At 37.6% G+C, this 18,286-nt stretch overlaps 1 protein-coding gene across 5 annotated transcripts in view; it reads left to right on the top strand.

The window, feature by feature from the left end:
• Positions 1–6,391, top strand: part of cpt1a2b (carnitine palmitoyltransferase 1A2b) — a 55,658-nt gene extending 49,267 nt beyond the window's left edge. For 4 of the 5 annotated variants that reach the window (XM_051716529.1, XM_051716528.1, XM_051716527.1 and 1 more), the window contains one exon: positions 3,927–4,525. In XM_051716529.1, coding sequence (XP_051572489.1) covers positions 3,927–3,988 — 62 coding nt within the window. In that variant the 3' untranslated portion in view covers positions 3,989–4,525. Of the gene's footprint in view, positions 1–3,926; positions 4,526–5,859 lie in introns of those variants that run through there. The other variant, XM_051716526.1, reaches the window with a different exon arrangement.
• Positions 6,392–18,286: the final 11,895 nt, after the last annotated feature.

Here is an 18,286-nt window from a genome sequence, read left to right as displayed (position 1 = left end):
TCTTTCAACCACTGAAGATAGCTTCACTAAAAATCTTTCAGAATTGCCTCTCATACTCAGTAAGCCAAAAAGTCTAGAAGAACTTGATGTAATAATTGAAAATATAAATACAGTGTTCTCTAGCACTCTTTCTGATTAACACTTTATTGATTCACACAATTGACACAGAAAAGCAAAACATATATTCACAGAATCAACATTTAACCCCATTATTCCTTTCCCTCTCCCAATCCCCAACCCCACCCTGACACTAAACAAATATCCCTGTAGTCACACTTGAGTATACACACACACACACACACACACACACACACAAAAATAATAATAATCACACATTTAAAATTACACCTATCTCTCCACTGCCCCTCCCAGAGAGCCCTCCATAATAGCTGCCCCATTTTTTATTAAATAATTCTAAGTTGCCTAGCCTTCAACATGACATTTCCTCGAATGCCGCTACTCTCCCCATCTCTGTGCACCACTCTTGAAATGAGGGCGCTCCAACCGACTTCCATTCCCTAAGAATAATCTGTCTGCTGATCATAACACTGGCTAGGACCCCATTTTTATGCATTTATCCCCTATATTAATGACCGCCCCATCGCCTAAAATACAGAGTTTGGGGCAAAATGAAATTTGAGTGCCCAATACGTCACACATAAAACTCTGAACCCACAGCCAAAATTCTTGGATCTTAACACACCACCAAAAAACATGGGTTGTGCCCCCTATCTTCTGATTGGCATAGCCAGCCAGCAGGTGGGTGTGTCTTTAAGACCAAGCCTATACAATCTAGAGGGGGTCCAATAGAATCAGTGTAAAATCTTAAATTGTATAAGGTGCACCCTTGCATCTCTAGATGTAGACTTGATTTTTTTTAGAATCCTTGCCCACACTCCCTCCTCCAATACCAAGTTTAAATCTTTCTCCCATAATCTCTTTAGTAGTTGAAGCTCTGTCCCCCAGATTCTGAATTAGCATGGAGTAATACACTGATGCCTCATGACCTTTTCCAAATGTAGTAATCACCACCCCCAGAGTATCTGCCACTCTAGGAGGTGTATGCTACTCCCAAAAATAGTACTGAGCAAGTGGCGCAGCTTTAAATACCTAAAGAATTGAGAACTGGGAACCCCAAAATGTTGAACCATATTTTCAAAGGATCTCAACACTCAACTCTCATATTGGTCACTGAGCGTATTAACCTCCTTCACAATCCACTCTGTCCAGTAGAAAGGGGACTTATTAATACATAACTTTGGGTTCAGCCATATGCTCGAAGCAACATTTAAATAATGTCAGAATTAAACACTTTGGACACTTTTGTCCATACCGCGGGCAAATGCGAGATATCTGGGTGTAACTTATCTTCTCTGGTTAGTTTGATAGGCTTTGCAATGGCGAAATAGAGGCAAGAAATTCCTGTTCAATACAAAACCAGGGAGTGGCTCTCTCAGGTGGAAGCGACCAATGAGCCAAATGTCTGAGCCCGAAAGCATAATAATAAAACAAAATCTTGGGTAGGCCTAGCCCACCTTTGTCAATCGGCCTATGCAACTTAATGAAATGTAATCTGGGATGTTTACCATTCCAAACGAAGGACTTCGCTATGCTATCAAATTGTTTGAAATAAGAGAGGGGGACATCTATAGGGAGAGATTGTAACATGTAGTTGAATTTTGGAATACAATTCATTTAATAACATTAACCTTCCCAATCATAGATAAATGTAATGAAGTCCACCTGCCCACATCACTCAAACCTTTTTATTAAAGGGTCAAAATTAACTCTAAATAAATCACACAAATTTGGTCTACAAGACCAAGATTTTTACACATCCTGTGAAGTGTCAGTGTTGCTCTAGGGGGCTTGCACTCTTTTGCTTCACTATGGTCAAGGACTGAGTCCATGAAAAGATTAAAGTCTTTTCCCAATATTATATAATGAGGGGTGCCAGCGGCTTGCAACATCCCTTCAGGATCTATAAAAAAGCCCTGATCATCAATGTTAGGTGCATATATATTAGCCAAAATAAGACTTTGTCCCTGAATTTTAGCTAAAACAATAATGACACTTCCTGGTTTATCTTTACTCTGTTTGAGACATTTGAATTGTAGATGTTTACTTATCAGCGTAATGACTCTGCTCTTATTGAGCCAGCACTAAAGAAAACATGTCCACCCCATATCCTTTTATTCTTTTATTCTTTTATTATTTATTCTTTTCTAGAAGAAACACTATATCATATTTCTTACACTTAAAAAGAGAAATAACCTTTCTTCTTTTTATGGGGTGCCCCAACCCATTCACATTCCACGTGGAGAGAGACAATCCACTCATATTAACATTTGACATTTTGACATATAAGAAAAAATAAATAGTGTCAAAAACAAGATTATAAACACCACATTCCAACAGTAGTGCGACAATCAAAACCCGAATTTCCCCCATAACAAAACAAACAGAAAAAAGAAAAACGTGCGTATTAACCCCGCGCACTCCATCCCTCCAAACTTGAACAGTCCATGTACGCCTACGAGAACCCCCGCGACAACTTTGCCGTTGGATTGCTCAAGTTCGGTGTTTCTGTACAAATTTTATGCAAAAGATAATCTATAAAGCAAACTCCAGCCAATAGACAGAATAAGCACAAAGAGCATGTAGCTTCATCAATAAAACTGTCCTGAAGGTGTGACACTCTGCAAAATAAAATCCAGGCACTAGGCAGAACCAGCACAAAAAAAATAAAGCGTGCAGAATCTTCAAACAGTCAAGCAAATGTTCAATGAGCCGGTCCACTCGGCTGCAACATGAGTACAACGAGATGACTTGCTCACTCCATTGGCTTTATGAAGGACATCACTTGCTGTGGGCATGTGAATGTTTTATGGCCATCATTAGCATCTATTCTCAATTTGGCCAGGAATATCAGTGCAAAAGTGACCTTCCGTTGCTGTAAAAGTTTCTTGCATTCCTTGAATCGATCACGCTTCTCTCTTGTCAAATTCGCAAAGTCTGGGAACAAGAAAATGCTGTGGTTCTTCCAAGAAAGCCTTCCTTTACTCCTCGCACAAGATCTTTATCGGATGATCTCAGAAATTTGGCTAGAATTGATCGGGGCCTGTCTCCCTCTGCGGATCGACAAGCAGGAACCCTGTGAGTTCACTCGATTTCCAACTTATGGCCTGCTATGTCGAGCTTGGGTGTTATATTTGATACCAATCTGTCCTTTGAAAATCAAATTTCCAATGTTTGTAGATCAGCATTCTCCCACCTCCTAAGTTATGACACATGCTCTCTGTTGCTGATGCCGAAAACTAATTCATGCGTTCATGACCTCAAGATTAGATTATTGTAATGCATTACTGGGAGGATGTCCAGAAAGTTCAATAAATAAACTTCAGTTGGTTCAAAATGCAGCTGACGAGTACTGACTAGAACCAAGAAATATGATCATACTAGCCCTATTTTATCATCATTACATTGGCTACCTGTTAAATTTCGTATTTTAAAATATCAACTACAAACAAAGCTTTGAATGGGCTCCACAGTACTTAAGTGACCTTCTGTCACATATTCCATCACGTTCATTACGATCACAAAATTCTGGCCTGTTAATAGTTCCTAGAATATCAAAATCCACAAAAGGAGGTAGATCCTTTTCATATTTGGCTCCTAAACTGTGGAATAGTCTCACTGTTTGGGATGCAGACACACTCAGTTTAAGTCTAGACTCATCTGTTTAGCCAGGCATACACCTAATTTATCCATCAACTGACAATTAGTCTGCTTTAGTTAGGTCTGCCAGAACCAGAAACATTTCTCAGAAGCATTTCTCATCTATAACTCTGCAATAAATTGAATGGCATCTACGCTAATATTATTCTATTTGTCTCCCTGTCTCAACCTCGGGATTTATCTCATAGCTCCTTTCCTGCTTAGTGTTGGACTCCACTGCTACGTGTTGCTGAATGATGACAAACTATAGCCTGTACTAGCCAGACATCACTTCAGTCTTTTATGATGGACTTAAGAGGATGAACTGATGCCAACTCCAAATGCAAGACATTGGATACTTTATATGCCACTGCCTGAACCTTGGATTTAGGATGGACCCCACCGAACCTCACCAAAATTACCATACCAGTTGAACTGCAATGCACCTCATTGATCTCTGCCTGCATCACCTTTGTCTATTGATGGACTACACTCTTGAAATGGAATACATAGACTATCAAAAAATTGCCAACAAAAACCTTCATCAGCCAACTAACAAAGGACCATGCATCTATGTGATCTTCTGCAGCTAATCCACGATGGACTTCAAAGTCATTAATCATTAATCTTGTGTAATTATGTGTATAACAGATGTTTAAATTGTGCTGTGTTTATTTGATGTTATTGTAAATTGGTATATGTCTCATCACTGTCACGACTGCTATGTTGATCAGAACTGCACCCAAGAATTTCACACACCATTGCACTTGTGTATATGTCTGTGTGACAATAAAGTGATTTGATTTTTGATTTGATCTTACAGTTCATACAAAATCTTTTAAACACGGGCCACTTACTTACTTTACAAATTTTAAACCATGACTTGCACTGCACACAAATAACTAATATTGGCATTATATTCATGCTGTTTAGCCAGAGGGGAACTGGCCCCCACAGTGAGTCTGGTTTCTCCCAGGGTTATTTTTCTCCATTAACCAACATCTTATGGAGTTTTGTGCTCCTTGCCACAGTCGCCTTCGGTTTGCTCACAGGGGTTCTAAATACAATTATTATTTAATGATTTATTTTTTTTACTCAATTTACAATCATATTTAATCAAACTACACAATGATCACTCTAAGACTTTATAGATATTACAGTTAAATGTTCTGCTAAAGCATGAATGTCTGTAAAGCTGGTTTGAAACGATGTGTGTTGTGAAAAGCGCTATACAAATAAAAATTACTTGACTTAAAATGATAAAGTAATGTGTGTATAAATATATGTGTATATATATATATATATATATATATATATATATATTTGTTTTTTCATATATATGAGATATATTATTATTATAAATATTTTAATATATATCAAAATATTAACAATAATATAATAATTTTTAATAATAAATTTTTTCCAGTAATTACAAACCTAACCAGAACCGAAGTTATACTTAGAAAAACCAACCCGAACCCACGCAGAAAACTGACAGTTTGTCTGGTCCCATCAGGCTTTGGTCATAAGCATTAAAGTACATGGTACCATTATGCCACGATCAAAGTGCTGCCTGAACCCCTCAGAATGAAGGCTGTTAAGGCTTAAGAGTCTGGACAGGGATTTAAAGCCATTTCCATGCCAAATCCACCATTCCACTGTACGAAAAATAATCTACAAAGGGAGAAGGTTTCAGACAACATCCAATGTGAATCTGGCCATACATGCTTAAAAAAAAAAAAAAAAAAAAAAAAAAAAACTCTAAAATCACCCCTACCAAAGGGGGCAATACCGGCTAATGAATATAAGGGTGTAGTTATTTTTTCCCACAGAAAACAAATACATTTCTGTAGGTGTTTTTGTTGAATAAAATATTTAATATTTGCTATTTGTTAAATTGTATTAGCTACACCCATCAATACAGTCCAAATAAGCTTCCAGTATATATGCCCAAATATGCTTTAAAATGCAAAAACTTTTCATGGGTTGTACTTTTTCACTGGACTGCATATACTGTATACTGTACGTGATGACATGGCAATTAATCATGTCAGTTATTTGACACATTATTCTGTCTCTTGTATAGCATGTAAAATTATGTAAACTTCCTTTGGGAAATGTTTTATTTCCTCTTGTTTACAGGACTCTCATAAATTTGGCTCTCAAATCAGTCAAGCCATGATGGATCTAATGAGTCTGCTGAGCCCAGACTTCAAGGCAAGGCAAGGCAACCCCGATAAGCAGTCATAAATCACAGCAGGGAATCTGGATGTGCGTTCCTGTTGCACTGAAGATAAATTCATTTTTATGTAATTTTTTAGGTGTATGTTTTATGTTTGTAGAGCTGGTGATGTTTGTAGGGTTTGATTGTGGGACAGAGTAGAGATCTAGCTGGGAATATAATTGTGCTGTCCTATTCAATCTATTTCTTTTTTACCGAAAAAATTAAATGTAATTTTGTTTGTCAAATATAATCACATTTTAACAGGGAGTTCAAGGGCAGGGGATTTCTATTTAATGCTTGATTTGAAAATTATAAGATCCAGGAACAAGGCCTTGTGGCGAATCCAGTAGGAAACATATATGAAAAAGAGTGTGTTTAACACAGAATCGACACAAGCTGAATGATGTGACAAAACTACATTTCTACAATTAAAATCAATGGAGCCATGTACACTGTGTGATGTCAGGCACTTGCAGTGTTGATTTGGGAGCGATTATGATGCATTGCAACAGGGGCGCTGACATAGTGTTACAGTGGTAGTGAGTTTCCTAATATGTTGTATTGTGGTAAATGTAAATGAACTTACAAAGATTATTAAGCTTGCATGGATGTGTGGTTTAAGGAATGGGTGTGGTCTAATTTAGTTGCTAAATTTAGTGGTAGTTAGCAAAACCGCTGAAACCACTTACAAGTTCACACAATAATTACACAATAGTTCACACACACACACACACAAAAACTCTGACGTTTACTCACCCTCATGTTGTTCCAAACCCATTTGAATGTCTTTCTTTCATTGGATACAAAATAAGATGTTAAGCAAAATGTGAGGGAATGACAGCTTCATCACTGTTCACCTTTATTGTATCTTTTTTCCATACAATGAAAGTGAATGGTAAATGAGGCTAAGATTTTGCATAGCATCATCTTTTGTGGTCCACAGAAGAAAGTCATACAGGTTTGGAACAACATGAGTATGAGTGTATGTGCCATTATTAGTTCATGACATAAGCTGAGTTTCCATCCATGTGTTTTTATGCAAATTTTGGGATATCACATTAAAAATGCTCAATGGAAACAGCAAGATAAGAAAAAAATCTCCAAAATGGGCATTAAAACAAATGCTTGATGTGGATAATTTGTTATTCAAAAAGGAGACATGCACATAAACTACAATGGAAACACATTTACCAAATATATTTCTATAGAATGTATATAGGAATATAGATGTGCATCTAAAAAGTTATGTGACTTTGCCCCAGGAAGCCATGTGAATACACAATTCCCCCAGTGAATATCATTAACATCATTGCATAGCATTTCAAATAATGCTCTGGTTATTCTAATATGGTGGACACAAAGCCTCAAAATGATTGGTTTCTATTACCTCCTTGAACTGTCTGCTCCCAGACATAAGGCATCAGCTGCTGAATGCTAACAAACATGAAGTTTGTGAAAGCATTTTGTCTAATTTATTATACTGATAAAAAAAAAAAATAGTGTTCTCCCCAATGGCTACAACTTCCATTTCCCTTTATATTTTGTGTCAATTTCCCCTTGAAGTGATGGTTTTGTTCTCTTTAACACAGGATGGAAACCCTGCTTTATTCACAAATTGTTTTTGCAATATTCAGATTTTTTTGCATAAATAAAGCACATTTAAAGATGCAGTTAAAGGAAATCATCAGGAGAGGCATGAAAAAATGTATAGTTCACTAGTTCAGGAATAACAATACTTAAACTAATGGCCAATGACTGTCTTGCCAAATTGGAAAATGGATGAGGTAAATGCATCAACTTGGCATGGAAACCACTTTTATTGAAGCAGCGCTTGTGAATGTATATAAACACAGCTGCTGTCTCTGCTGAAAGCCTAAGACAGTTAATGTATAATGCAGAATTTGCTAAGTCAGTGCATGAAGCTAGAATATAAGAATTGTATAATCCTTGAAGACAATAGGCATATGATGCAAGTAAATTAATTTATATATGCAGGAAATGTGTATAGATTTTATAGAGTCACTTAGGTGAGAGGGTGGTTGGGTTAATTTTCCATCCTCCCATTCTGTCATATGAAATGTTGTTCAAGATATGAGGTCCTGAATGTTTATTTAATCAGCCCCCAAAACATTGATACGTTTTGTACTAGAATATGGATGCAAGGTTTATGCTGACACTGTGAAGATAGTACTATTACTATGATAGTAATAATAAAAGTTCAGTTTCATTCTCTGGTGAAATGTTTTGTTGGCATGCATATGCTGTTAATGGTAGTAAAAGAAGTTTGCTTGCTGTGTTTTACATATGGAAAAATTAAAGGAATGGATTGTTGAAGGACCTACTCATCCAAGTCATTCTAAATAGTTTTGTTTGAATTAGGTTTTGGCTACTGCTGCTTGCTTGTACAGTTTATTGCTGTACTTGTGTAATTGTCATATTGAAAGTTGAGCCTTTCAGTTTTTAATGTCCTATTTTAGTGCTACAGGTTTTCTTGTTTCAGTGGTTTTTTTATCCATTTATATCTAATGATCTTAACTGTGCCACTCCTGATACCTGCAAATTCTGGACATTGTGCCCTGTCACAACTGTATCTCAAAGCTCTTTTAAAAGCTTTGGAATACAAAGAAGCAGCTGCTTTATTTCTTGCTTACTTGAACAAACCAAAACTGAACATGAGTGAAATTAATTATTTATTCCCACAGGCGTTATACATATAACACATTATCACACCAAATAAAAATGCCAAAAAAAAAAAAACAAAAGCAAAAAAAAAACACAACAAAAAGAATCACATAACCATAAAAGAATGATATATAAGGACTGGATATTCCATTTTAAAAAGTACATTAAATAACAGTGCTGTAGGGTAGTGAAAGTAATCTAAACATATTTAGTCACAATATTACATGGATGAATTATACAGGATTTGCTGTGTTTCTCAGTGGTACATTGAGGCATGATAGGTCTAGAACTGAAAGTGGTTTGTAAGTGACCAGAATTTTAAGTAGTGGATTAGAAGATTTATCCATTATGTTTAAAGGTTTGAAGAGCATTCTCCTCTCTGTCACCACTGATGAGTCCAGATTAGTTCTAAGGGAAAACCCTTACTTTCTCAATATTTCTAATGGCATCTGCCCTGTAAAATTTCTCCTGAAGTCCAATATCATCGCCACTGTTTTGAGCGTGTTCAGCTCAAGGTTGTTGTGACCGCACCAGACATCCAGCTGTTCAACCTCCCATCTGTATGCAGACTCGTCACCATTGTGGATGAGGCCGATGACCATGGTGCCATCTGCAAACTTTAGGAGCTTGACAGTGGGGTAATTTGCAGTGCAGTCATTCGTGTACAGGGAGAAGAGCAGTGGAGAGAGAATGCATCCCTGAGGAGCACCAATGCTAATAGTGAGTGTCCCGGATGTGAGTTTCCCCAGTCTCACTAGCAGCTGCCTATCTGTCAGAAAGCTGGTTATCCATAGACAGATTGGGGTGGGCATGGAGAGCTGGGTCACTGCATACTGCAAAAAAGGGAACTTGACATCATAGATTGATAGTGGTGCTGTGATGTCATGCATGCATTCAATGGAGAATATTGCATATGTATTGTCCATGTTTTCATTTAGATTTTTTGTATATCTGTTATAAGTGTTTATAATTTTTTATATTAACTTTAAGTTCATTTTAAGTGAAAAGTTAAAGGAATAGTCCGGGTTCAATCGAAGTTAAGCTCAATCGACAACATTTGTGGCATAATATTTATTACCGCAAAAAATTATTTCAACTCGTCCATCCTTTTCTTTAAAAAAAAAGTCAAAGATGATGGTTAGAGTGAGGCACTTAAAATGGAAGTGAATGGGACAAATTGTTTTGGAGGGTTTTAAGGCAGAAATGTGAAGCTTATAATTTTATAAAAGCACTTGCATTAATTCTTCTGTTAAAACTTGTATTATTTGAGCTGTAAAGTTGTTTAAATCATCATTACTACAGTCATTTTAGAGTTTTAATGTTTGTTGACATTAAGGTCCATCAAGGCAACAGAGTCCTAAAATTGGCTAACTTTACACAGAAAAGGTTAAAAAGCAGTTTTGTCACATTAAAATCATTTGACACATATTTTTTATGTCTTGTGATTATACTTTTGAAACAGTTCAATATTTACCGACTGGCCCCATTGACTTCCATTGAGAGTGTTTCACTGTAGCTCAGATTTTTACTTTTTTAAGAAGGGACAAATCAATATAAATTTTTGTGGTAATCGATATTATGCCACAAATGCTGTCAATTGAGCTTAACTTGTATTGAACCCAGAACATTCCTTTAACTAGGAGATCATTTTATTATATTCTGTCATGTAGCAGTTAAAGTCTATTACACCAATATTTAATGTAATACAATTGTTTAACAGCATTGTTCCTTGCTCTATGATTATTTATATTCCACCATTGGCAACATCACTCAATCTTGCCTATAAGAAAAAAAAAAAAAAAAAACATTAATAATTACATTTTAATAATAAGGTCCATTTCATGCAAGAAAAGTGAATCAAACTCCAGTGTCAGTGCCTGGGCCACCACTAGGATGAGGGGATGGTCACTGCTGATCCGATACAGTATGCGGCCAAACATACTGTCGGTGAGATCAAAATCAATATTGAATGCACTGGAGAAATTGAATTATGTGAGCATCTGGTGCAGAAGATGATAACATCCTAAAATGATAACATCCTACCATCCAATGTGGGAGCCATTTTATTGTGTGATCTATAAATTAATAAGTTAAAGCTGATCAGGTTTACAAAAGGAAAGGTGTGTTTTTTTTTTTCTCCAAGTAGTGAAATAGGAAATACAGAACAATACATCATACAAACACTTCCACAATTTAGCATCAAAATATTGTAATAGAGATAAAGCATAGAGGCAGCACTAAAAGGAACATAGAGCATGGGATAATGGCATCATGTAGGTACATTCTGCATGTTAGTTTCCAATGTGCAGTGAATGCCAATGAATAGTGCAATAGTGTAAAGTAAAGTGGCAATGAACTCAAACTACATAGAAAACAATATGTACACAAATATGGAATACAGAAACTGGAAGATTTGGGTTGCTGCAAATTACACTGATTGTTGAGGAGTGAGCACAGGGATTTTCAGGCAGTGATATGCAGTAGCCTCATAGCTGTGAGGGGGAGAAAAAAGTCCCCAACACAGATCACTTACATCAACTGTTCCTTACATTTTCCACAAGAGAGAAATTATGTGTATGGCTTTTTTTTTTTTTTTTTTTTTTTTTTTTTTTTACTATAAATCTCCCATTTTACTTTCATTTTCAGAAACACTTAAAGGGATAATTCACCCAAAAATGAAAATTCCCTCATCATTTACACACCTTCATACCGTTCCAGATGTGTATGACTTTCTTTCTTCTGCTGAACACAAACAAAGATTTTTTAGAAGAATATTTCAGCAGTGTAGGTCCATACATTGCAAGTGAATGGTGACCAGGTCTTTGAAGCTCCAAAAAGGAGATAAAGTCAGCATTGAGTGATCCAATCACAATGAACATTTATTTGTTTATAGAATACATGAGATGTTCTGAAATGCTTAATGTGATTGAAATGAACAAAAAATGGTTAACCCTTTTCTGAAGCGGTTATTTTTAATAAGTATTAATTTGTTACTCAAAAAAGTATCTTGCTGCCTTAAAATTATTTTCATCAGTTGATTTTGCACTATAACTATTGCTCCTATATTTACATGATATCACTATAACCCCCCTGGGGACATTTTACCCCAAGTGTGGGTAAAACATTTAAAAAAATAATTTTAATCAAAACAACCTTCTGGTATTATTTATACAGAAATGATGTTGCTCAATCCATAGGCGTAGATTTAGGTAGGGATGGTATGGACATGTCCCTATCAACTTTAAGAAAATCAGCAATGTACCCACTGGGCAATTTTACCACATAGAAAAATTTAAGTTTATACTATGTTTTTAAGTTTAATGACTATTAAAGTTACTCAGTATCATAATTCATGCTTAAATTATTGTCCCACCTCTTCTGCAGCGGTGCAGAACCTACGTTGTCAAGTGGCACCTGTTACTTTTCTCAGCGCTGTTCAGGATGCACCAATCACAAGTTTTTTATTACTGCATAAAGATTTAAAAAAATTATTTTCTGAAGATTACATGGGTGGATTTTCATATATATTTTACATCCAATCCTTGAAATAAATAGATTATAGATATATAGATAAATAGGGGGGGGGGTGGCGATGGTAAGCGCCCTCTAAAGAAAGACATTTTTGAATTTGAACAACTGTGCAAGTAAGGGGTTGAAATACAGTGCATCCGGAAAGTATTCATATACTGTAGTATGTCATATGTCTATAAAACCTTCTTCCAGGACTCCACAGGTCTTTCCTATTACTCCTTGAATATTCAAGTCAACATTTCCCTTGGTGAAGTTTTGCTTTCTTTCACACCCCAAGAAGGTTGCTGTTGTACCATATTTAAAAATGTATGAATGGTGCTGCCAAATTTGTCTATTGGAAATTGAAGTGCCTTGGAAATGTACTTTTAGCCATGACCTTTCTTTTGTAATGAAATATTCTCCTCTATTAGCTTTTGAGACAGCTTATTTTTAATTGCATTTTTTGCATAGAAATACATTTTTGCTTACAACGCTAAACATACATTTTAAAACTTAAGTGCCATTGCAGATTGATGACTTCATTTTGTTTTTAAACAATTACATGTGTAGCCTTACATTGTCATGTGTACTTTGTTGATTCATGTCTTTTATTTTGAAATGTTTAGTTCCTGTTTCCCTTGTCATGTGTTTCCTGTTTTCCCTCCATGTTCATGTGTCATGTTTGCCATTGTCGATTGTCAAGTATTGAATGTGAATGTAGATGTGAATGTAGCTTTATTGTCAAGTCAAGTCAAGTCTAGTTTATGTCAAGTTCATGTTTTTGTTAGATCACGTTTATGATTAGGGTTATTGGTTATCACGTTTGTAAATAAACTGCACTTCATTTTCATGTCATCGTCATTGCCAGTGCCAGCATCGTTACAGAATACTTGACCAACCATGAACCCAGTAGTTTTACTTCTGCACTTAAGTCAGGGGAATCTATGTTGAGGACTTCTGCCTGCCAGGTGGACTTTAATGAGGTTGCCCTCGAAGACTGTTTTAGATTTCTTTTTTGATGCCTGGCGGTCACAGTTCCCTCATCCTGGCTCAATATATCGACCTCGCCCTACAGATCATTGGTTCCACGTTCACTGTGGGGGAGGCGGATGCCGAGCCAGAGTTCCACATCATGGCCGCCAAACCAGAGTTCCTAGTCATGGTCGCTGAGCTAGCACCATCTTTTGCTCCATGCCACGTCACAGCAGCGCCTCAGCCTGCTCCATGCCACGTCACAGCAACGCCTCAGCCTGCTCCATGCCACGTCACAGCCACACCTGAGCAGTTGGACCTGGAGATGGTTCCCACCCTTATACCCACCCTTAGTTCTCCTGAGCAGGCAATGGGAACTTTCGGCCCTCCGACCCCGCCTGGACCCTCCGAGCCCTGGATTTCGCTTTGGCCTGTCGGTCCCTCGACATTGCCTCAGCTCTGTGTTCCCTCAGCTCCACTGCAGTCCTTCAGCCTTTCGGCTTTTCCGGGGTCCCTCGCCCCTCCGGCTCCTCCTTGGTCTGTCGGTCACCTGACTCCGCTTTGGCTCTCCGATCCTCTGGCTGCACCTCATCCCTCCGATCTGTCAGCTCCACCGGGGACCTCCTTCCCTACAGCTCCACCTTGGTCCTCAGTCCCACCGGCTCCACCTAAGTCTTCCAATTCCCCCAGCTCCACCTTGCTCCTCCAAGCCTCCAGTGCCACCTTGGTCCTCCCTGCCATCGGCTCCACCCTGGCCCTTCGAGTCTTCGGCTACTCTCCAAGTTCCATGGCTCTGCCCCTCGAGCCTCTCACGGCTCCATCTTCCATGGCTCTACCCCTCGAGCCTCTCATGGCTCTACCCCCCACGGACTCTGCCCTGGTCCCATGCCCCTCGCCCTTTCTCGCCACACCACGCCACGCCCCACGCCTCAAGACACCCCCCCAGCTCCCTACAGAACTTTGAATTTATGTCATGTTTTACGTGTTTTGTTTGTGTTGGGGCGTCGGGAGCCGCCCCTTAGTGGGGGGGATATGTCATGTGTATTTTGTTGATTCATGTCTTTTATTTTGAAATGTTTAGTTCCTGTTTCCCTTGTCATGTGATTCCTGTTTTCCCTCCATGTTCATGTGTCATGTTTTCATTGGTTTATTGGTTAATTGTCTTGTTAGCTTGTTATTAGTTCTGTCTGTTCATTGGTTCTTGTTCTCCCATGTCTTGTATTTAAGCCCTCATGTTTGTCAATTGTCAAGTACTGAATGTGAATGTAGATGTGAATGTAACTTTCTTGTCAAGCCATAGTCAAGTTCATGTTTTTGTTAGATCACGTTTATGTTTAGGGTTATTGGTTATCACATTTGTAAATAAACAGCACTTGGGTTCTTCATCTTCACGTCATTGCCAGTGCCAGCATCATTACATACATATTTAAGAAACAGCTATATGCAATAGAGGTTGAATAATTACATGGCTGTATTTTTTAAAAATCCTGCTATTTAGAAATATTAGGTTATATATTCACACTATGGCTTTGAATGTGTCACTCAACTGATATAGATGTAAAGTTTAAAAATTCTGGGTCATCAGAAAAGCTTACCTTTGTAAATCCTTACTGTCGTGATTAATAATTAATTTCGATTGCAACTGTAAGTCTCTCTTTAAGAGTAACAAAGTGCTTAATTTCTGAAACAGAATTAACAGCTTACCAAATCTACTTCAGTGAACAATAGGTTGTACACTTACAACATTTTCACTAACAAATACAACAAGAGAAACACTAATGCAACAATAGCTCAATTACTGAAGTCTGGGGCTGGAGGAAAAAAGTCTCAAAAGTCCTCTCCAAAGTGAGTTTCCTCTACAGCTTTATATACAAGCTCTCCCTCCAGCAGCCAATCAGAGCAAGCCAGTTATTGATGGTAACTACAGTCAACTGGTGTCCATTAACCTGTGCAATGAGGAAGAGAGAGAAAGAGATCATGAAAAAAGACTCAACACATGTTTGGATTAAACTCAAAAAAGGCATCATAGACTGTGATCAGGACCTTTACATCTGTGCAGCCTACATACCTTCAGAATCGGACATTATAGATACCATGGGAATAACCACATACTGAAAGCCAACACACATCTAACCCCCACCACTACAACACGGAACAATCCGGATAGTACAGTCAACAAAAACAGTAAGGAGTTGGTGTGTCTCTGTCAAGGCCTGGGTCTGTATATGCTTAATGGTAGGACCCAAGGGGACTCTTTAGGTCAGTTCACATACTGCTCAGCTCTTGGGGCTAGTGTAGTCGACTATGCCATTACAGACATGGACCCCTCCTACATACGTGCATTTACTGCCAGACCACAGTCTTCCTTATCAGACCTGTCAAATTAATTTTCCTAAAATCCAACACCATAGAACAGACCAAGGGCCCAGCAACCTGTTCAAACTAAACCCAACATACAAATGGTCCCCAAAATATAAATCTGAATTCCTTAGTGCAATTAGTTCCAAAGAAATGTCCAACCTAATCAATAGATTTCAAATAACACAGTTTATGGATAACAAGATTGATGTAAATTCCGCAGTACAACAAATAAATTATATTTATCAAAGGTGCTCAATCAAAGCAAACCTACTCCGTACAAACAAGAAAACTAAACTAAAAACTGGGGATGAAATTTGGTTTGATAAAGAATGTAAAATTAAAAGAAAATTACTCAGACAGCTCTCTAACTAAAAATACAGAGAGCCACAAAAAGCTGAAACCAGACAAAATTATTGTGAAGCACTCAGGAATTATAAAAATACAATACGCCACAAAAAGCAACAACACCTTAACCACACTCTTAATGAAACTGAAGACTCAATTAATAATAATCAGTTCTGGGAAAAATGGAACAGTCTCAATAAACAACACAACCAGGAAATTATGGAATGGAGAATTATGGAAAGGCTATTTTAAAAACGTATTCAAAGAAATTTCTTCAGAAAATCTCACACCTGACTAGAAAAACATGCAAAATAAGCTGAGTCAATTGGAATCTACAATAAAAAATAACCAAAACCCTTTAGACTATCAGATTAGCAGAGAAGAATTGAAAGATGCACTTAAAAAACTAAAACCCAGAAAGGCATGTGGTTTAGACAACATTAGAACAGAAATGCTGAACCACAGCCCTGCAGTAATGCAGGAGGCCTTGTTAAAACTCTTCAGTCTGGTTCTGCAAACTGGCTACTTTCCTGATACCTGGAGTATGGGCTTAATACACCCATTATATAAGAGTGGAGACAAATTTGACCCCAATAACTACCGAAGCAGTAGTTAACTTGTGTGAGCAGTAATCTAGGGAAGACTTTCTGTTGTATCCTGAATGCCCGGATACAGGCCTTCCTTATCAAGCACAATGTCTTGAGTAAGGGTCAGATTGGATTCCTACCAAACCACAACACCACCGACCACATTCACACGCTACACACGATAGTCAACCAGCACATTCATCAAAAAAGCAAAGCCAAAATTTATGCATGTTTTGTTGATTTAAAAAAAGCATTTGATTCCATTTGGCATGATGGTCTATATTATAAAATTCTGCAATCCAGCATTGGGGGTAAAATGTACGACACTATCAAATCTATGTATTCGGACAACAGGTGCGGAGTTAAAATTGGCGATAAAAGAACAGAATTCTTCACTCAAGGGCGTGGAGTGAGAAAGGGCTGCAGTTTGAGTCCAACTCTGTTCAACTTTTACATTAATGAGTTAGCAGTGCTGCTGGAACAATCTGCGGTCTTATTCTAAATAATTCAGAAGTTACATTTCTTCTCTATGCAGATAATCTGGTGCTGCTGTCAGCTACTGCACAAGGGCTACAGCAGAAACTGGACCTGCTGGAGAACTACTGTCAGAACTGGGCCCTGACAGTCAATTTGAAAAAAACTAAATTATGATCTGCAATAGAACACACCCTACACTACGACTACCTCGGTCTAAAAATCAGTGCTTCAGGGGGTTTTGGTCTGGCAATGAATGCACTAAAAGAGAAAGCTAGAAGAGCATTCTATGCTATTAAGGGCAAATTTACCCAAATAGTAATTTCTGTAACAATTTGGAGTTAAATCTTTGATAGTATTATTATGCCTATTGCTCTGTATGGATGTGAGGTTTGGGGTCCACTCTGTCTGGCAGATTACTCTAGATGGGACAAACACCCCATAGAATCCCTGCATGCAGAATTCTGTAGAAACATTCTAAGAGTTCAAAAGAACACCTACTAATGCATGCCGGACCAAACTAGGCAGATACCCCTAATTATACATATTGAAAAATGATCCCTCAAATTTTGGACACCTAAATTCAAGTTCCCCTAATACACTGCAAAATGAAGCCCTTAAAACCCAAGAGCTGAAGCCTAAAACCAGTCCCCTTTGTCAGCTGGCTCTGAAACTCACAAACCCACTAACAACTAACAGTTTCAGACCAGCACTGCTGAACAAAACCAAATCAGAATAAACCAAATCATAAAAGAAAGCAAAAATTCATATTTGGACCATTGGAAAAATGAAAGTAAAAACCAAAACAAATTGGAATGTTATCGGACCCTAAATAGAACGTATAATCTAGCAGAATATATCTACACTGTAAGAGATACAACACAGAGATGGATCCTCACCAAATACAGACTCAGTGATCTCAATCTGGCCATAGAAAAAGGAAGAACTAGTCTGTGCTCACTGTGACACTGGTGAGGTCGAGACAGAGACACACTTTCTCCTTCACTGTGAGAAATTTACAGAGGTGAGAGAGAAATACTTTGACAAACTCTCAAACCTCATGCCACAGTTTTCCAGTTCAGCAGAAACAGATCAAATGCAGGTGTTACTGGGGGAGGACAATCATGCATCAGTTGCAGCTAAATTCACTTTTGAGCTGCACACCCTCAGAAACCAATCACTGCCTTAATGTACTTCAGTCACAGTATTTTTATTTTCTTATTTTCATAATGCCTTGTTAAATGCTTATTTTATTTTATATTGTATAGTGTATATTTTTATTATAGTTTTTATTTTATTCATTACCTGGCACCTTATTTTAATTCTATTTTTATTGTTATTTGTTACTATTTTATTATTATTATTTGTCTCATCATTATCTGTTTTGTGTATTAATGCTTTGGCAATATTGTAT

Source organism: Myxocyprinus asiaticus, chromosome 14, assembly GCF_019703515.2.
Source record: "Myxocyprinus asiaticus isolate MX2 ecotype Aquarium Trade chromosome 14, UBuf_Myxa_2, whole genome shotgun sequence".
Lineage (NCBI taxonomy): Eukaryota > Metazoa > Chordata > Actinopteri > Cypriniformes > Catostomidae > Myxocyprinus > Myxocyprinus asiaticus.
This window is presented reverse-complemented; position numbering and strand designations above follow the sequence as displayed.